This window comes from Cyprinus carpio, chromosome A18 (assembly GCF_018340385.1).
Source record: "Cyprinus carpio isolate SPL01 chromosome A18, ASM1834038v1, whole genome shotgun sequence".
Taxonomy (NCBI): Eukaryota; Metazoa; Chordata; class Actinopteri; order Cypriniformes; family Cyprinidae; genus Cyprinus; species Cyprinus carpio.
Window position 1 is genome coordinate 12,141,058 of NC_056589.1, and position 21,469 is coordinate 12,162,526.

The 21,469-nt window shown below is 39.2% G+C and overlaps 1 protein-coding gene across 7 annotated transcripts in view; it reads right to left on the bottom strand.

The window, feature by feature from the left end:
• Nucleotides 1-2,017: 2,017 nt before the first annotated feature.
• mvda (mevalonate (diphospho) decarboxylase a) overlaps nt 2,018-21,469 on the bottom strand; it is an 84,508-nt gene continuing 65,056 nt past the window's right edge. For 5 of the 7 annotated variants that reach the window (XM_042775028.1, XM_042775024.1, XM_042775026.1 and 2 more), the window contains one exon: nt 2,018-3,130. In XM_042775028.1, the coding sequence (XP_042630962.1) occupies nt 3,041-3,130 (90 nt within the window). In that variant the 3' untranslated portion in view covers nt 2,018-3,040. Of the gene's footprint in view, nt 4,305-21,469 lie in introns of all 7 variants that reach the window. The other 2 variants (XM_042775030.1, XM_042775029.1) reach the window with 2 other exon arrangements.

Consider the following 21,469-nt stretch of genomic DNA (forward strand, 5'->3'; position numbering starts at 1 on the left):
AGGAAGTCTTCACCACAGGGTTGGCCCCCGAGGCCTGTTGCACTTCGGTTCTTCCCTGGGCTCCTCACTGGTCTGTGTGTGTCCTAGTTTGTCCCTGTAGTTGGTGTGCAAACTTTACTGTATGACATCTCCATCCTCTAATGGAACATCAGTCATAACAAACATCATAACCCAAAAAGGATAGGTGAGTGACTGAAGTGTGCTGTAGTATAGCTTTCAAGGCTGTGAGTGTACTAAACTAGCGTTTTCTCAATGGGAGGAAGTGACGGTCACCTTCCTGTAGTTTTTTTTTACAAAGAATCTTTCATCTTTTTTGTACATTACCGGGGAAGTTAAGCACTCACAGCCCTAACAGTTAACACCTGAGCAAGCTGCTCCAACAGTTCGGTGAAGTGGGGAGGTGCTGCTTTAGAGTGGTAAGTAGACTGAGTAGGAGCTGAGTAAAGTTGTTAATTTCTCCTAATGTCTTCTTGCTTTTCCGACACTCTTTCATCCAGTGTACGGATTTACCACAGTAATGACAACTGCCCTCCCTCTTAGGACTTTAATGTTTCTGTCGGTTCTCTGTGTTGACCTAAAAGGATGCTCCTGCAATCTTTACTCTGGCTTTAACATCAGAGTCTCTTTCCCAAGTAGCTAACCTGTCCAAGTTGTTTTGCAAGCTTCCAGTGGACCATGTGAGATCTAAGAATGGCAAAGCAGATCTGTACTTGGATAAAAGGCCATCAAACCATGTTCAAACTATTGGTCCTTTATGATCCAATGCCTTTTCTGGAGTGCCAGCTATTCCACTGTATGCTGCAGCTGACTGACAAAACCTTTCAGTGTATTCACTCACAGTTTCTTCTTTCCTTTGCACACAGTTAGTGATTCTGGACCAGTCTATTGTGGGTCCCATGATATTCTTTAGAATTTTTTAAAACACCTTCTCTCAAATCGCCTTTACTGGCATGTTGTACTTCAGAAGTAACAGCAGACTCAAAACTGTTTAATTCAGGTTCAGTTAGAATTTGTGACATCAACTGTGTGACTTCTGCTAACAACATGTTGTAGAGACGCATTTTGCTTATCAATGCTCTTTTAAATTCAGAAATATTTGTGCATGTTGAGGGTAAGCTCTGGGATAGTCTCTCTATATCTTTAGGTCTTAGCGCTTTGGCAACAGTTTGTACTTTGGACAACAGAAGAGTTGGGAGGAACACTTTCAATTCCCTCAATTCTCTGAGATCTTCTCCTAGCGCCACATACCTTCACTGAATCTACAGGCACATCAGTTACTGATTGGATGGCTACATATGTTTCAAAGAAAGCGAATACATGCTCCAAGCACCTTTTTACATTCTTCAATTGACCACACTTTTTTTTGGATCAATACCAAATCTCTTTATCAAGTCCAGTCTGACTGACTCTGTCACTATTGAGTCCATGTGCTCTCCTAACAATGATTTGAACTCACTGTTTGTCCATGAAGGAGTAGCTAGTCCACCTTTCTTAGTTGGTGGAATCAGCTTAGCATTCCTTCTCAACATTCTGTAAAGTCTTTCTGACACAACAGGACATTTCTAACACTTCCCTGGCAAGCAGAGGATACACTTGTTAACAAATAACCTGTTAACTTTCCCTGACAAAGCAGAGGATAAGCTAGTTAATACATGTCATAATGTATTTAACCTTCCCTGGCAACGCAGAGGATAACCAACTTGCTAACACACTGTAATAGTTGTTAACCTTCTCTGACTAAACAGGGGATAAACCTTCTTCCCTGGCAAAGCAGAGTATAATTAGTCTGTTAACCAAACCCTGCAGCTGTTTGTTAACACTTCTCTGACGGTGCAGAGGATAACCACATTTACTGGTCTGTAGTGGTTCTTTGGATAGAGTAACACTCACTAAATCATTGTTGAGCTGAAAAAGGATCTGGAATTCAGTCTGGAACGATGTGAGACGAGAAGCTCTATCCTGGTCACGGCACCAAAACTCATGTAAACTCAGAAGGGAAGACCAGGAGACTCTTGGGTAATCTTCAGCAGGACTCTTTATTGAGAACGTGCTACGTGGCGCTGCAGTCATTAAAAGTCTAACCAAAGCAATGACACTTTGGAGTTTATATACATTCAAGGGGGAGGGATACATACAGTAGAGGTGGAGACAATCTACACAATAAAATACAAATGCAATACAGGAATCAGCCCGACACTGGCATTTTCCCAGCCTTGATCTCATCAGCACCAAATGCATAGGTGCTAATCCACTCAGTCTGACAGTATCACCTTACCTTCACATTACCATAGACACAAAGGCACAGCTGTGCCTTGAGTTTAACAAGCCAAATGGTCAGGAAACGCATAAAGACAAAAGGTCATTAGCAAGACACCTGGGCTTCCTGATTTGATCTTTTAGAAATGTCATCCTTTTTTTACCTCAAAATGTAATACACAATGTACATAACTTTTTCAGTGTATATACTATTACATTGGAACCTAGAGTTAACATTTTATAAATTTGTAATCCCACAATGGTGAGATCAGACCTCTGTGTGGATATCTTGTGCATACAAAAATTTCACTGGATTATTACAATTAATGGCAAAAGGAATGTTATTTCCTACTGACACACTACAGCAAAAGATAGAAATAACAGGCTTAAAACCAGTTGGGTGTTTGGGTGTTTTTTTGTTGGTGAAAATACTAATGGCCTAAGACTTTTGCACAGTACTGTGTGTTAATCTATTTGATAGGAGATTAAAAAAAAAAAAAAAACTGCACTGCTGTTTTTGTGGATCATTTTAACTTAAATGTAAAATGTTGTTAATGTCCCCCATTCTTTAAAACTAATTCTTATGAGTCTAAACATAAACAAAAATAAAACATCTTTATGCAGATCAGACAAAAAAATAAAATAAAAAAATTGTCATCATATAAGTAATTTTAATAATAGTAAATTCACTCTTTACACAACAATTTATATTGAAATATGTTTACAAAGTATCTATCATTATTGATGCAAAACCTATTTTCTTTCTCTATATGGTTCTTTAGGGTTAATGTGAAATAGCACTCTTCTTGGGCAGCCCATCAGCTCCCAACAGATGATGGTTTGGATCCTTCACCACACATGGCCCAGGACCAGCCTAAAATACATAATGCAGGAATTATGGTAATCAGTTTGTACATAAAACATTGCTTCCTGATACAGAATTCAAAATAGGCATGTAATACATTATATATTACTAGTTATTGTCTTTTGAAAGTAATCAGTAATATTACAATATTACAGTCTCTGAAATGTAATGCGTTACACTGCTTTACTGTCACCAAAATATAAACAGAAGTATGACTAGGCATTCTAAAATTCTAAAATATAGTTTATTGCTGCTGATTATACATACAGTGGAGGGTGATGTGGTAGGTCTACTATAGTATAAAATTATAAAATCATATTTAGATACCAGTACTCTACATTAATGTTATGTTGTAGTTTAGGTTAAACACAGATAAGCACAACCGCATTACTACATTCAGAAATAATTGTGAAAATAAAGTGAAACTGTAAGCAAATGGCGCTGTTCTCAAGCAGCCTACCTTTCACATTCAGTACGAATCCAATTCAATGTTTCAATATTCACGATGTATTTGAATTCTAAACTATTATTATGTAAACCAGGCTTTGTATTTAACATGCTTTCCGCAAAATAAATAAATAAATAAATAATCCTCTTAAATCATATTATTCACACATGAAAAAAAAATCCTCCTCTTCACAAGAACAAATATGTAATGGCTGAATGGCACAGATTGTACCGCAGACTATTTAATTAACCAGTAGCCTATGTTTGGTTGGTTGACTATTTTATTCTGATAAAATACAGATCAATTGAAACTGCTATGTGTTTACTTTTATCTCTGTCATCTAGGTTTCCTTTCCATTAACTTAGTTGTAGAGCGCTGTGCCACACAAAAATGTGCCAAACTCAGCAGCATATACTTGTCACTCAGTCTTTTTTTTTTCATTTCGTTAATCTGTTAATGATTTAAGTCAAATATATTTTGCATATTCATTCCTTTTATATATAGACTATATGGGTGTAATGATACACGTTTTTTTTACCAAAAATTTTCAAACAATAACCGTTTGGTCTTTGATGTGGCGACAGATCACTTTATAAATGCCTCAGTTCAAATGGCAGCGCGATCATCTCTTCCTCTTTACTGCTAGTTTTAATGTGAAATAAACGTGAATTGGGCAGCCAATTCATTATGAATGAACATCTCATACCTCATGTTATCGCTCAATCAGTGTTTTACCTGCGGAAAGATGCAATAAAACAGCTTGCAAACAAAACGTCACGTAGCTTGTCTACAGCTTGTTAGTGCACTATATAAATGAAGTCTAGAGAAGCGCATTTCGCAAAATATTAGACTACACTCATTTTACTTTACCTGTTAGTGATGTCTTAATTATTTAATGTTTAAATAAATCTGTTATGAAAGGAGTTATGAGTGGCACTGTGTAAATGAATATATTTCAATAACAAATATAATTTTTACCGGGTCATATCAGTAAAAAGGTCTTTCCCTTCGGGCTGTCCCTGTCTCCCCGTGTCTTCACGAAAGTTGCGGAGGTGGCTCTTGTTACCCTCAGAGAGCAGGATGTTCGCATCTTCAACTATCTAGATGATTGGCTTACACTAGCAAAGTCTCGGGATCAGTTGTGCGAGCACAGAGACCTGGTGCTCCGGGACCCCAGCCTATTGGGTCTTCGGGTCAAACGGGAAAAGAGCAAACTCTCCCCGACGCAGAGGATCTCTTTTCTCGATATGGAGTTGGATTTGGTTGAACAGACAGCACACCTCATAGAGGAACATGCGCGGTCGGTGTGGACCTGCTTTAATTCATTCAAGGGCAGGATGGTGGTCCCACTGAAACTATTTCATTCAGGCTCCTAGTGCATATTGCAGCTGCAGCAGCACTTACACTGCTAGGGCTATTGCATAAGAGACCGCTTCAGCACTGGTTTCATGAGTCCCGAGGTGGGCATGGAAGCGTGGCACTCACCGGGTCCAAGTTACACCGGCCTGTCACCAAACCTTCACCCTGTGGTCAGATCTTACGTTTCTTCGGGCAGGAGTGCCCCTGGAACAGGTCTTCAGGCATGCTGTGGTCTACATGGATGCCTCCACCACCGACTGGGGGGCCACATACACAGGCATGTAGTGTCGGGGATGTGGATGGGCCCCCATCTGCACTGGCATATCAATTGTTGTTGTTAGCAGTACTACCAGCACTTCACCCCCTCGAAAGTCTCAAAACGAGCCAACAAAGCAACACAGCGACCGTTGTGTACATCAACCGGCAAGTTGGTCTGCGCTCCCATCGCATGTCACAACTCACCCACCACGTCCTCCATTGGAGTCGGAAGATTCTGAGGTCACTTTGTGCCATTCACATTCCATGCCTGCTCAACCGTACGGCCGATGAGCTGTCCCAAGCTACGCTCCCAGGAGAGTGGTGACTTCATCCCCGCATGGTCCAGCTAATTTGGAGACGTTCCGGAGCCGCTCAGGTAGACCTGTTTGCCTCTCCAGAGACCTCTCACTTCCAGTTGTTCTACTCCCTGAACGAGGGAACACTCGGCACGGACGCATTGGCACACAGCTGGCCGCGGGGTCTGCGCAAGTATGCGTTTCCCCCTGTGAGCCTTCTCGCACAGACGCTGTGCAAGGACAGGGAGGATGAGGAGCAGGTCTTGCTTGTGGTGCCGTATTGGACCAAGAGGTAGTGGACACAATCACTTCGGTGAGAGCACCGTCTAAGAGACATGCTTACACCTTGAATTGGAACCTGTCCATCGAGTGGTGTTTTTCTTGTCGAGAACACCCCCAGAGATGCCCGATCAGGGTCGCACTTTCCTTTTTGCAGCAAGGGCTGGAGCGAAGGCAGTCTCCCTCCACCCTCAAAGTCCAGGTTGCTGCGATTGCTGCGTTCCATAACCCTGTAGAAGGGAAGTCGGTGGGTAAGCATGACCTGGTCTTCAGGTTCCGTAGAGGAGGTTGAATCCTTCCCGGGTCCCCTCCATAACCTCTTGGGACTTGTCTCTAGTGCTTAAATCACTACAGCAGGGCCCATTTTAGCCTTTGCACTGAGTCGAGCTAAAGTTTCTTTCATTGAAAACTCTGCTCCTGCTTGCACTTATATCCAGCAAGACGGTAGGAGACCTGCACACATTTTCGATCAATGATTCATGCCTAGAGTTTGGGCCGGCTGACTCCCAGGTAATCCTGAGGCCCCGGCCCGGCTATGTGCCCAAGGTTCCCACTACTCCCTTCAGGGATCAGGTGGTGAACCCACAAGCGCTGCCCCTGGAGAAGGCAGAACCAGCCCTAGCTTTACTCTGTCCCGTCCGAGCCCTCAGACGCTACGTAAACCAGACACAAAACTTTAGGATATTAGACCAGCTCTTTGTCTGTTATGGAGGCTGGCAGAAGGGGAATGCAGTCTCTAAGCAGAGGATTGTGGATGCCATCACCCTGGCTTATCAAGCGCAGGGTGTGCCCTGCCAGTTCAGGTTGCGAGCTCACTCAACTAGAAGTGTTGCATCCTCCTGGGCGCTGGCTCGTGGTGCCTCGCTGGGCGACCCCCAACATTTTTGCTAGATTCTATAGCCTTCGTGTGGAGACGGTATCTTCCTGTGTTCTCACCTCAAACGGATAGTGGGACTGAGAGGCCCTGGTTAGTGTCAGCTTGCTAAAACCTCTCCAGAGAGTCCATATCATAGACCCTGTCAAGCTCCTCCATCCCCTCGGCAGCCAGACATGGCGGAGCGTCCGGCGCAAGGTCTTCACTCACTGAATCTTTGAGAACCGGTAGAAGGCTGGGGTGGATCCCATATGTGTAAAGACTACAGTATAGCCTTACACCCCATGTTTCCCCGGCAGACTTCTGCCATTTTCAAGAGGGTTACAATCACCTCCAATTTTCCATATATACCTAAACGGATGTTTATATGTGTATTTGCTCCCTAGATCTCCTTCAGGAATGATTTTCCCAGTGTTATCCAATCTCACTAAGTGGGTAGTGCTTTGACAATGGTGAGTGGAACTTCTTGTTGCGAGCCCTGCCCTACATCTAAAAGGGACGCAGGTGGCTCGCATCCATGGCGTTTTTGTAGGGAACCACAATTCATCGGTCACCAACGTGATGTTGAGAGTGACCGACTGAAAGGGAACGTCTCGGTTATGTATGGTAACCCTTATTCCCTAAAGGAGGTAATGGAAACGTCACGTCCCGTCGCCACGGCTGCTGTACCACCATTGCACCTGCTGCCTTCTTATACTCACGCTGTGATCAGCTGCAGGTGGATGCAATAATTGCATGGCAATGTGCATTGGCTCGTTTAGTTTACACTTGAAGTAGATTGGTCTATCGAAGTGATGTCCCAATTCGTCGGTCACCGACGTGATGTCTCCGTTCCCTCCTTCAGGGAACGAGGGTTACTATATGTAAGTGAGATGTTACTCATGCTATTTCTCGATGATGACAGTTTAGTGTCACACATGAATTGCACTTGACTATGCATTCTTGTCCTTTTCTCTGATGAACTGAAAATAAGGAGAGTGTGTCCATCTAACAAATGTAGAATTCGTCTCTGCAGTCATCTCAACCATCGAATTCCAGCAACAGGAAATGGTCCCACTTTATATTAAGTGGCATTAACTAACAAGTACTTACATCAAAAAATAAGTGCAATGTACTTATTGTGTTCATATTGTATTGCAAAACACATTTGCTGCTATTGAGTTGGGAAACGAGTAAGGTTAGGGACAGGTTTGGTGATATGGGTAGGTTTAAGGCTGGGTTAAGGTGCAAGGGATGGGTGAACAGTGTAATTATAAATGTAATTACAGAAAATAACTAGTTAAAAAAGTTTGTCAAGACAAACTTTAGGTTGGCTCGAGAAAGCCGGGCCAGAATGTTTGAAAAAATTTGAAAAGTTTAAGATGTTTAAAAAGTTTTAAGTTTGTTGGTTTCAGTCTGAAATAGTTTCAGTAGTTTAAAGTAGTTTAAAAGGCTTAAAGTTTGAAAGAGTTGAAGGCAATACAGTCTGTCATAGATAGATAGACAGAGATAGATAGAAATAGTCAGATGATAGATAGATAGATAGATAGATAGATAGACAGATAGATAGATAGATAGATAGATAGACAGAAATGCAGCTGCTACCTGTGTAGTTGCCAAAGTGTTGCTATTCAGTTGCTAGGGTACTTTGGGTGGCTACTAGAGCGGTAGCAAGGATACCCGGGATGGTTGCTAGGGGCTTGCTATGTGGTTGCTAGGGTACCCGGGGTGGTTGCTAGGGTGTTGCTGTGCGGTGGCTAGGGTACTCTGGTTGGTTGCTAGGGTGTTGCTATGCGGTTGCTAGGGTACTTGGGGTGGTTGCAATGGAGTTGTTACGCTGATAGATGATAGATAGATATATAGATACATAGATAGATAGAAATAGTCAGATGATAGATAGATAGATAGATAGACAGAAATAGTCAGATGATAGATTGATAAAAATAGTCAGATGATAGATAGATAGATAGATAGATGAGTTTAAATGAGTTTGAATGGGTTAGAAATAGTACATAGAAGGGAAGACTAATTGAGTCGCATGGGCCTTAGTGTGTTTATATTTGAAGTTTGACAAATGTTCAGACGAGCAGAGACGGTGTTGCTATGTGGTTGCTAGGGTGTTCTTGCCGGTTGCTAGGCGGTCGCTATAGTAACCTGGGTGGTTGCTATGGTGTTACTAGGTGGTTGGTAGTTGTCACAGATAGTTACTATGGAGTTTTTATAAAGTTCATCACATGTTTTAAGCCTGATTTAACACTTAGCTAATCACTATTAGCATGTAGCTGTTCTATGCTAACATGTGTAGCATGCGAGAAGTCCAGTTTGTTAGCATGAGTCAAAAAAGCCAACCCCCTTGTCTCTACGATGTTCTGATGCAAAGATAAAGGTCTTGCAAAACGGTTGCTAGGGTACTCTGTTTGGTTGCTAGGGAGTGGCCTGGCATCTGCCAATGATGATACTCCAAAGGCTGCTTGCCAATATAAACCAACCCCCACGTCTGTATGATTTTCTGATGCAGAGATATAGATCTTGAAAAACGGTTGCTAGGGTACTCTGTTTGGTTGCTAGGGAATGGCCTGGCAGCTGCCAATGATGATATTAATCATCCTCAATAATCCGCACATTTTGACGCCTCATTCGTGGGTCTATGACAAACACTGCGGGACTAGTTACGCAACAAAATTTTGTCCTGAAGAAGAATAAGTATGCGGGATAACAATAATGATAATTTTTTTTTCCATTTAGTTCTGCCCTTCGTAAGCAACAGAAGATACTTGTATGTTTCCCGGCACACAAATTAAGTACAATTTACCTTGATTTTCAAATTCCAAAAGTTTTAACCCCCCAGCTCTTAATGCATCTTATTTCCTTCTGGAGCATAAGTGAATGTTTGAGTTGTGTTTGAGTTCCTCAATTGACCTCAGTATGAAAAGATGTAACTCAAAATCATACAGTCACTGCTCGAAAGGGTGGGCCAAAAGAGCCACTGATCTTGTGTGTCCAACCTTCTTGAGCTGCCTTGGTGGAAAAAAAAAAAAAAAGCTTCCAACAGTATTTTTCTATGGACCCTTGCTGTTTTCTGTTCCAATAAAAAGCCTTGGCTATGACAACAGTTTCAACAGCTTTGGCTAGCTGTATGCGAAAATAAGTCATGCCTTTTTTCCCCTGTTTGCTATTTCCCAGTCCTCTAACTGAAGTGTTGTAGGAAACAACACAGAAGGTAAAAGAAACAATGTGGTTTAAGTCAAGGTGAAAATAGATATGAAAAATAGATAAGTAATATAGTTTCTTTTCTTCACTTTATGTGTGATAACTTGAGAAATATGTTGTCAATACTATTAAAATAAGAAAAAAAACGTAATGGTACTTAGGGGATTACAGTTTTTGCATAAATACTATATTGGTCTTTATTAAAGTTTATGAAAATAGAATGCATGTATATGCATTTTATATTTATGCACATAAATGGAACATTTTAAAATCTGTGAACATATATTGAAGTATTTTCTATCCTGTGGCGCCATCGTGTGGACAACATTAGCATTGTGGCCTTCATTTCTGAACAACATCATTATGAAAGGGGCCAATATTTTATGAATGATTACAAATATTTAATGATTAGTTCACTGATAATATACCCACATTAAAATCGAATTTACTGATTCTGTATCTTATTTCATGCTTTAAGAGTTTAATAACTTTCAACTTACATTTTTAAGCAGTGATGAATGATAACTATGTGAGTTGCTAAATTGTATTTTGCAATAATAATATATAAACTATATAATGATGACAAAATTACAACAGTTATTGTTTTCATAATATTTACTATTGACAATACAAAATATAGACATACAAAAAGAAGCTGCCAAGACGAATGATCTGTCCGTTCCTGCAGCGAAAAGCCAGAATCAGCGTCCTCTGTAACTCGAGAGATCGATGCAATGTCTTTTTCTGGCCTAAGACAAAAAAATATCTCACAAGCACTCATTTTAATCTCTATAATATATTCTTCTAATTGTTTTGTACTGATTCGCTGGAGTGTTTTAATGTAAAAGGCTGTAGTTTCAGTATGTAGACCTTTTCCCCATGCCAGTGTTGAAGTCTCGAGCCGTCAGAGAGTCTTCTGCTGCAAATCATTCAATTTCACAAATTACCAGCTCACAAAAATCTGAATTTAGCCGTTGTTGTGTTCCAATGGGTGGATTGTGTGCAATCGCTGTAATATTTTATTTTTAAAAGGTCTTAAACAGGAATAAAGTCGTTTGTTGTGAGGTCGTTGTGAAGCCCCGCGCGGTCTCGCGTTGTCAAAATAGATGACGCAAATCCTTCATTTTCCACACTTCAACAGCTGAAAAACACCCACTTTTAGCTCTTAGTTTGTTCTAATGGGCGGATTGTGTGCAATCGCTGTAATATTTTATTTTTAAAAGGTCTTAAACAGGAATAAATTTCGTTTCTTGTGAGCTCGTTGTGTCGACTGCACGAGAAGCCGCGCCGTCTCGCGCTGTCAAAAGAGCTGACGCAAATCCTTCATTTTCCACACTTCAACAGCTGAAAAACACCCACTTTTAGCTCTTGGTTTGTTCTAATGGGTGGATTGTGTGCAATCGCTGTAATATTTTTATTTTTAAAAGGTCTTAAACAAGAATAAATTCGTTTCTTGTGAGCTCTTTGTGCGACTGCAAGAGAAGCCGCGCCGTCTCGCGCTGTCAAAAGAGCTGACGCAAATCCTTCATTTTCAAACTTCAACAGCTGAAAAACACCCACTTTTAGCTCTTGGTTTATTCTAATGGGTGGATTGTGTACAATCACTGTAATATTTTATTTTTAAAAGGTCTTAAACAAGAATAAATTAGTTTCTTGTGAGCTGGTTGTGCGACTGCACGAGAAGCCGCGCCGTCTCGCGCTGTCAAAAGAGCTGACGCAAATCGTTCATTTTCAAACTTCAACAGCTGAAAAACACCCACTATTAGCTCTTGGTTTGTTCTAATGGGTGGATTGTGTGCAATCGCTGTAATATTTTATTTTTAAAAAACAAGAATAAATAAATTCGTTTCTTGTGAGCTCGTAATGCGACTGCACGAGAAGCCGCGCCGTCTCGCGCTGTCAAAAGAGCTGACGCAAAAATTTTCAAACTTCAACAGCTTTTTTTTTAGCTCTTGGTTTGTTCTAATGGGTGGATTGTGTGCAATCGCTGTAATATTCTTTTTTTTTTTAAAGGTCTTGAACAAGAATAAATTCGTTTCTTGTGAGCTCGTAGTGAGTGAGTGCAGGAAGCCGCGCGCGGGCTCGCGCTGTCAAAAGAGCTGACGCAAATAGTTCATTTTCAAACTTCAACAGCTAAAAAAAACCCTCTTTTAGCTCTTGGTTTGTTCTAATGGGTGGATTGTGTGCAATCGCTGTAATATTTTATTTTTAAAAGGTCTTAAACAAGAATAAATTCGTTTGTTGTGAGCCCGCTGTGAGACCACTCGCTGAACCGAGCGGTGAATTCTCTCTCGTCTTTCTCTCTCTTCTGTGGCCAGATATACATTTTTAATAAGCCCTGACCCCTGTAATATTCAAATATGTTGGTTTAGCCTTGTCAGAGTGAAATAAATTCATGTATTTATATGTATTTTTAACCGATTTAAAAGTGAAACTAAGGCAGACTCCTCCCTCAGTCCCGGGAATTGCTCCTGTAGAGGAGCAATTTTTCTCAGATAATGGGAGTCTATGGGAGATTTCTGATTTATAAAAATTAATAATAAATAAACTGTAAGTCTGATCGGTCTAAAAAGATATAGCATAAAACTACACCCCGGGGCCCAGGTCTCTGCCGAGTTTGGGGCTTGTGGCTTTAAAGCCCTAGGAGGAGTAGCGTGGAATTTTTGTTTTTGGAATTTAGTCAGAAGAAATAAATAATAATAAGTTAAATAAAAGCCAACTAAAATTTAAAGTTAGTGAACTAACTTTGATGTTGTTGGCTTGGCCTTGGGCCAAAAGAGCCACTGTACTTGTGTGTCCAACCTTCTTGAGCTGCCTGCCTTGGTGGAAAAAAAAAAAAAAAAACAACATTATTTTTCTATGGACCCTTGCTGTTTTCTGTTCCAATAAAAAGCCTAGGCTATGACAACAGTTTCAACAGGTTTGGCTAGCTGTATGCAAAATAAGTCATGCCTTTTTCCCCTGTTTGCTATTTCCCAGTCCTCTAACTGAAGTGTTGTAGGCAACAACACAGAAGGTAAAAGAAACAATGTGGTTTAAGTCATGGTGAAAATAGATAATGAAAATAGATAAGTAATATAGTTTCTTTTCTTCACTTTATGTGTGGATAACTTGAGAAATATGTTGTCAATACTATTAAAATAAAGAAAAAAACGTAATGGTACTTAGGGGATTACAGTTTTTGCATAAATACTATATTGGCCTTTATTAAAGTTTATGAAAATAGAATGCATGTACATGCATTTTATATTTATGCACATAAATGGAACATTTTAAAATCTGTGAACAGATATTGAAGTATTTTCTATCCTGTGGCGCCATCGTGTGGACAACATTAGCATTGTGGCCTTCATTTCTGAACAACATCATTATGAAAGGGGCCAATATTTTATGAATGATTACAAATATTTAATGATTAGTTCACTGATAATATACCCACATTAAAATCGAATTTACTGATTCTGTATCTTATTCCATGCTTTAAGAGTTTATTTTTCAACTTACATTTTTAAGCAGTGATGAATTATAACTATGTGAGTTGCTAAATTGTATTTTGGAATTATAATACATAAACTATATAATGATGACAAAATTACAACAGTTATTTTTTTCATAATATTTACTATTGACAATACAAAATATAGACATACAAAAAAAAAAAAGCTGCCAAGACGAATGATTTGTCCGTTCTTGCAGCGAAAAGCCAGAATCAGCGTCATCTGTAACTCGAGAGATCGATGCAATGTCTTTTTCTGGCCTAAGACAAAAAAAAAATCTCACAAGCACTCATTTTAATCTCTATAATATATTCTTCTAATTGTTTTGTACTGATTCGCTGGAGTGTTTTAATGTAAAAGGGCTGTAGTTTCAGTATGTAGACCTTTTTCCACATGCCAGTGTTGAAGTCTCGAGCCATCAGAGAGTCTGCTGCAAATCATTCAATTTCCCAGCTCACAAAAATCTGAATTTAGCCGTTGGTGTGTTCTTATGGGTGGAAGGTGTGCAATCGCTGTAATATTTTATTTTTAAAAGGTCTTAAACAGGAATAAAGTCGTTTGTTGTGAGGTCGTTGTGAAGCCCCGCGGTCTCGCGTTGTCAAAATAGATGACGCAAATCCTTCATTTTCCACACTTCAACAGCTGAAAAACACCCACTTTTAGCTCTTGGTTTGTTCTAATGGGTGGATTGTGTGCAATCGCTGTAATATTTTATTTTTATAAGGTCTTAAACAGGAATAAATTCGTTTGTTGCGAGCTCGTTGTGTCAAGCGCACGCGCCGTCTCGCGCTGTCAAAAGAGCTGACGCAAATCCTTCATTTTCCACACTTCAACAGCTGAAAAACACACCACTTTTAGCTCTTGGTTTGTTCTAATGGGTGGAGTGTGTGCAATCGCTGTAATATTTTATTTTTAAAAGGTCTTAAACAGGAATAAATTCGTTTGTTGTGAGCTCGCTGTGTGAGCACGAGAAGCCGCGCCGTCTCGCGCTGTCAAAAGAGCTGACGCAAATCCTTCATTTTCCACACTTCAACAGCTGAAAAACACCCACTTTTAGCTCTTGGTTTCTTCTAATGGGTGGATTGTGTGCAATCGCTGTAATATTTTATTTTTAAAAGGTCTTAAACAAGAATAAATTCGTTTCTTGTGAGCTCGCTGTGTCACTGCACGAGAAGCCGCGCCGTCTCGCGCTGTCAAAAGAGCTGACGCAAATCCTTCATTTTCCACACTTCAACAGCTGAAAAACACCCACTATTAGCTCTTGGTTTGTTCTAATGGGTGGATTGTGTGCAATCGCTGTAATATTTTATTTTTAAAAGGTCTTAAACAAGAATAAATTCGTTTCTTGTGAGCTCGTAGTGCGAGTGCAGGAGAAGCCGCGCCGTCTCGCGCTGTCAAAAGAGCTGACGCAAATCCTTCATTTTCCACACTTCAACAGCTGAAAAACACCCACTTTTAGCTCTTGGTTTGTTCTAATGGGTGGATTGTGTGCAATCGCTGTAATATTTTATTTTTAAAAGGTCTTAAACAAGAATAAAATCGTTTCTTGTGAGCTCGTAGTGCGATTGCAGGAGAAGCCGCGCCGTCTCGCGCTGTCAAAAGAGCTGACGCAAATCGTTCATTTTCAAACTTCAACAGCTGAAAAAACACCCACTTTTAGCTCTTGGTTTGTTCTAATGGGTGGATTGTGTGCAATCGCTGTAATATTTTATTTTTAAAAGGTCTTAAACAAGAATAAATTCGTTTTTTCTTGTGAGCTCGTAGTGCGAGTACACGAGAAGCCGCGCGGGTCTCGCGCTGTCAAAAGAGCTGACGCAAATCGTTCATTGTCAAACTTCAACAGCTGAAAAAACACCCTCTTTTAGCTCTTGATTTGTTCTAATTGGTGGATTGTGTGCAATCGCTTGTAATATTTTATTTTTAAAAGGTCTTAAACAAGAATAAATTCGTTTGTTGTGAGCCCGCTGTGAGACCACTCGCTGAACGGAGCGGTGAATTCTCTCTCGTCTTTCTCTCTCTGTTCTGTGGCCAGATATACATTTTTAATAAGCCCTGACCCCTGTAATATTCAAATATGTTGGTTTAGCTTGTCAGAGTGAAATAAATTCATGTATTTATATGTATTTTTAACCGATTTAAAAGTGAAACTAATGCAGACTCCTCCCTCAGTCCCGGGAATTGCTCCTGTAGAGGCGCAATTTTTCTCAGATAATGGGAGTCTATGGGAGATTTCTGATCTATAAAAATTAATAATAAATAAACTGTAAGTCTGATCAGTCTAAAACGATATAGCATAAAAACTACACCCCGGGGGCCAGGTCTCTGCCGAGTTTGGGGCTTGTGGCTTTAAAGCCCTAGGAGGAGTAGTTTGTTTTGGAAGAAGAATTTAATAATAATAATTTTAAGAATAGCAAAAATAATAATAAAGATAATAATAATAAATAGCTAACAGATGTAAAGTTAGTGAACTAACTTTGATGTTGGCTTGGCCTTGGGCCAAAAGAGCCACTGTACTTGTGTGTCCAACCTTCTTGAGCTGCCTTGGTGGAAAAAAAAAAAAAAAAAAAGATCCAACAGTATTTTTCTATGGACCCTTGCTGTTTTCTGTTCCAATAAAAAGCATTGGCTATGACAACAGTTTCAACAGGTTTTGCTAGCTGTATGCAAAATAAGTCATGCCTTTTTCCCCTGTTTGCTATTTCCCAGTCCTCTAACTGAAGTGTTGTAGGCAACAACACAGAAGGTAAAAGAAACAATGTGGTTTAAGTCAAGGTGAAAATAGATATGAAAAATAGATAAGTAATATAGTTTCTTTTTCTTCACTTTATGTGTGATAACTTGAGAAATATGTTGTCAATACTATTAAAATAAGAAAAAAAAAAAAAACGTAATGGTACTTAGGGGATTACAGTTTTTTGCATAATACTATATTGGGCTTTATTAAAGTTTATGAAAATAGAATGCATGTATATGCATTTTATATTTATGCACATAAATGGAACATTTTAAAATCTGTGAACATATATTGAAGTATTTTCTATCCTGTGGCGCCATCGTGTGGACAACATTAGCATTGTGGCCTTCATTTATGAACAACATCATTATGAAAGGGGCCAATATTTTATGAATGATTACAAATATTTAATGATTAGTTCACTGATAATATACCCACATTAAAATCGAATTTACTGATTCTGTATCTTATTTCATGCTTTAAGAGTTTATTATTCAACTTACATTTTTAAGCAGTGATGAATGATAACTATGTGAGTTGCTAAATTGTATTTTGCAATTATAATACATAAACTATATAATGATGACAAAATTACAACAGTTATTGTTTTCATAATATTTACTATTGACAATACAAAATATAGACATACAAGCTGCAAAAAAAAGCCAAGACGAATGATTTGATGTCCGTTCTTGCAGCGAAAAGCCAGAATCAGCGGCCTCTGTAACTCGAGAGATCGATGCAATGTCTTTTTTTTGGCCTAAGACAAAATAAAATATCTCACAAGCACTCATTTTAATCTCTATAATATATTCTTCTAATTGTTTTGTACTGATTCGCTGGAGTGTTTTAATGTAAAAGGCTGTAGTTTCAGTATGTAGACCTTTTTCCCCATGCCAGTGTTGAAGTCTCGAGCCGTCAGAGAGTCTGCTGCAAATCATTCAATTTCACAAATTACCAGCTCACAAAAAAATCTGAATTTAGCCGATGGTGTGTTCTAATGGGGTGGATTGTGTGCAATCGCTGTAATATTTTATTTTTAAAAGGTCTTAAACAGGAATAAAGTCGTTTGTTGTGAGGTCGTTGTGAAGCCCCGCGGTCTCGCGTTGTCAAAATAGATGACGCAAATCCTTCATTTTCCACACTTCAACAGCTGAAAAACACCAACTTTTAGCTCTTGGTTTGTTTTAATGTGTGGATTATGTGCAATCGCTGTAATATTTTATTTTTATAAGGTCTTAAACAGGAATAAATTCGTTTGTTGCGAGCTCGTTGTGTCACTGTACGAGAAGCCGCGCCGTCTCGCGACATCTCAAAATAGATGACGCAAATCCTTCATTTTCCACACTTCAACAGCTGAAAAACACACACTTTTAGCTCTTGGTTTGTTCTAATGGGTGGATTGTGTGCAATCGCTGTAATATTTTATTTTTAAAAGGTCTTAAACAAGAATAAATTCGTTGTGTCACTGCACGAGAAGCCGCGCCGTCTCGCGCTGTCAAAAGAGCTGACGCAAATCCTTCATTTTCCACACTTCAACAGCTGAAAAACACCCACTTTTTCCACACTTCAACAGCTGAAAAACACCCAGCTCTTGGTTTGTTCTAATGGGTGGATTGTGTGCAATCGCTGTAATATTTTATTTTCAAAAGGTCTTAAACAAGAATAAATTCGTTTCTTGTGAGCTCGTTGTAAAGCCGCGCGGTCTCCCGCTGTCAAAACAGCTGACGCAAATCGTTCATTTTCCACACTTCAACAGCCCCAAAACACCCGCTTTTACCTCTTGGTTTGTTCTAATGGGTGGATTGTGTGCAATCGCTGTAATATTTTTTTATTTTTAAAAGGTCTTAAACAGAATAAATTCGTTTCTTGTGAGCTCGTTGCGAGTGCACGAGAAGCGCCGTCTCGCGCTGTCAAAAGAGCTGACGCAAAATCTTCATTTTTCAAACTTCAACAGCTGAAAAAAACCCACTTTTTTAGCTCTTGGTTTGTTCTAATGGGTGGATTGTGTGCAATCGCTGTAATATTTTTTTTTTAAAAGGTATTAAACAAGAATAAATTCGTTTCTTGTGAGCTCGTAGTGCGAGTGCAGGAGAAGCCGCGCCGTCTCGCGCTGTCAAAAGAGCTGACGCAAATCGTTCATTTTCAAACTTCAACAGCTGAAAAACACCCACTTTTAGCTCTTGGGTTTGTTCTAATGGGTGGATTGTGTGCAATCGCTGTAATATTTTATTTTTATAAAGGTCTTAAACAAGAATAAATTCGTTTCTTGTGAGCTCGTAGTGCGAGTGCAGGAGAAGCCGCGCGGCGCTCGCGCTGTCAAAAGAGCTGACGCAAATCGTTCATTTTCAAACTTCAACAGCTGAAAAACACCCTCTTTTAGCTCTTGGTTTGTTCTAATGGGTGGATTGTGTGCAATCGCTGTAATATTTTATTTTTAAAAGGTCTTAAACAAGAATAAATTCGTTTCTTGTGAGCCCGCTGTGAGACCACTCGCTGAACAGAGCGGTAAATTCTCTCTCGTCTTTCTCTCTCTTCTGTGGCCAGATATACATATTTAATAAGCCCTGACCCCTGTAATATTCAAATATGTTGGTTTAGCTTGTCAGAGTGAAATAAATTCATGTATTTATATGTATTTTTAACCGATTTAAAAGTGAAACTAAGGCAGACTCCTCCCTCAGTCCCGGGAATTGCTCCTGTAGAGGCGCAATTTTTCTCAGATAATGGGAGTCTATGGGAGATTTCTGACTTATAAAAATTAATAATAAATAAACTGTAAGTCTGATCAGTCTAAAAAGATATAGCATAAAACTACACCCCGGGGCCCAGGTCTCTGCCGAGTTTGGGGCTTGTGGCTTTAAAGCCCTAGGAGGAGTAGCGTTTGGAAATTTTAGTCTCAGAAGAATAATAATAATAATAATAATTAAATAGTAAAGTTAGTGTTGGCTTGTGCCAAGCCAACATAATAATAAAATAAATGTAAAGTTAGTGAACTAACTTTGATGTTGGCTTGGCCTTGGGCCAAAAGAGCCACTGTACTTGTGTGTCCAACCTTCTTGAGCTGCCTTGGTTCTTGAGCTGCTTGGTGGAAAAAAAAAAAAAAAACTTCCAACTGTATTTTTCTATGGCCCCTTGCTGTTTTCTGTTCCAATAAAAAGCCTTGGCTATGACAACAGTTTCAACAGGTTTGGCTAGCTGTATGCAAAATAAGTCATGCCTTTTTCCCCTGTTTGCTATTTCCCATTCCTCTAACTGAAGTGTTGTAGGCAACAACACAGAAGGTAAAAGAAACAATGTGGTTTAAGTCAAGGTGAAAATAGATATGAAAAATAGATAAGTAATATAGTTTCTTTTCTTCACTTTATGTGTGATAACTTGAGAAATATGTTGTCAATACTATTAAAATAAGAAAAAAAAACGTAATGGTACTTAGGGGATTACAGTTTTTGCATAAATACTATATTGGGCTTTATTAAAGTTTATGAAAATAGAATGCATGTATATGGATTTTATATTTTATGCACATAAATGGAACATTTTAAAATCTTTGAACAGATATTGAAGTATTTTCTATCCTGTGGCGCCATCGTGTGGAAAACATTAGCATTGTGGCCTTCATTTCTGAACAACATCATTATGAAAGGGGCCAATATTTTATGAATGATTACAAATATTTAATGATTAGTTCACTGATAATATATATACCCACATTAAAATCGAATTTACTGATTCTGTATCTTATTTCATGCTTTAAGAGTTTATTTTTTCAACTTACATTTTTAAGCAGTGATGAATGATAACTATGTGAGTTGCTAAATTGTATTTTGCAATTATAATACATAAACTATATAATGATGACAAAATTACAACATTTATTGTTTTCATAATATTTACTATTGACAATACAAAATATAGACATACAAAAAAAAAAAGCTGCCAAGACGAATGATTTGTCCGTTCTTGCAGCGAAAAGCCAGAATCAGCGTCCTCTGTAACTCGAGAGATCGATGCAATGTCTTTTTCTGGCCTAAGACAAAAAAAAAATAATCTCACAAGCACTCATTTTAATCTCTATAATATATTCTTCTAATTGTTTTGTACTGATTCGCTGGAGTGTTTTAATGTAAAAGGCTGTAGTTTCAGTATGTAGACCTTTTTTCCCCATGCCAGTGTTGAAGTCTCGAGCCGTCAGAGAGTCTGCTGCTGCTGCAATCATTCAATTTCACAATATTCCAGCTCACAAAAATCTGAATTTAGCCGTTGGTGTGTTCTAATGGGTGGATTGTGTGCAATCGCTGTAATATTTTATTTTTAAAAGGTCTTAAAAAGGAATAAAGTCGTTTGTTGTGAGGTCGTTGTGAAGCCACGCGGTCTCGCGTTGTCAAAATAGATGACGCAAATCCTTCATTTTCCACACTTCAACAGCTGAAAAACTCAAAACACCCACTTTTAGCTCTTGGTTTGTTCTAATGGGTGGATTGTGTGCAATCGCTGTAATATTTTATTTTTTAAAAGGTGGTAAACAAGAATAAATTCGTTTCTTGCGAGCTCGTTGTGTCACTGCACGAGAAGCCGCGCGTCGTCGCGCGCTGTCAAAAGAGCTGACGCAAATCCTTCATTTTCCACACTTCAACAGCTGAAAAACACCCACTTTTAGCTCTTGGTTTGTTCTAATGGGTGGATTGTGTGCAATCGCTGTAATATTTTATTTTTAAAAGGTCTTAAACAAGAATAAATTCGTTTCTTTTGAGCTCGTTGTGCGACTGCACGAGAAGCCGCGCCGTCTCGCGCTGTCAAAAGAGCTGAGCGCAAATCCTTCATTTTCAACTTCAACAGCTGAAAAACACCCACTTTTAGCTCTTGGTTTGTTCTAATGGGTGGATTGTGTGCAATCGCTGTAATATTTTATTTTTAAAAGGTCTTAAACAAGAATAAATTCGTTTCTTGTATTTTCAAACTTCAACAGCTGAAAAAGCCGCGCCGTCTCGCGCTGTCAAAAGAGCTGACGCAAATCGTTCATTTTCAAACTTCAACAGCTGAAAAAACACCCACTTTTTAGCTCTTGGTTTGTTCTAATGGGTGGATTGTGTGCAATCGCTGTAATATTTTATTTTTAAAAGGTCTTAAACAAGAATAAATTTGTTTCTTGAGAGCACGTTGTGTCAGTGCACGAGAAGCCGCGCCGTCTCGCGCTGTCAAAAGAGCTGACGACGCAAATCGTTCATTTTCAAACTTCAACAGCTGAAAAACACCCACTTTTAGCTCTTGGTTTGTTCTAATGGGTGGATTTTGTGCAATCGCTGTAATATTTTATTTTTAAAAGGTCTTAAACAAGAATAAATTCGTTTCTTGTGAGCTCGTAGTGCGAGTGCAGGAGAAGCCGCGCGGGCTCGCGCTGTCAAAAGAGCTGA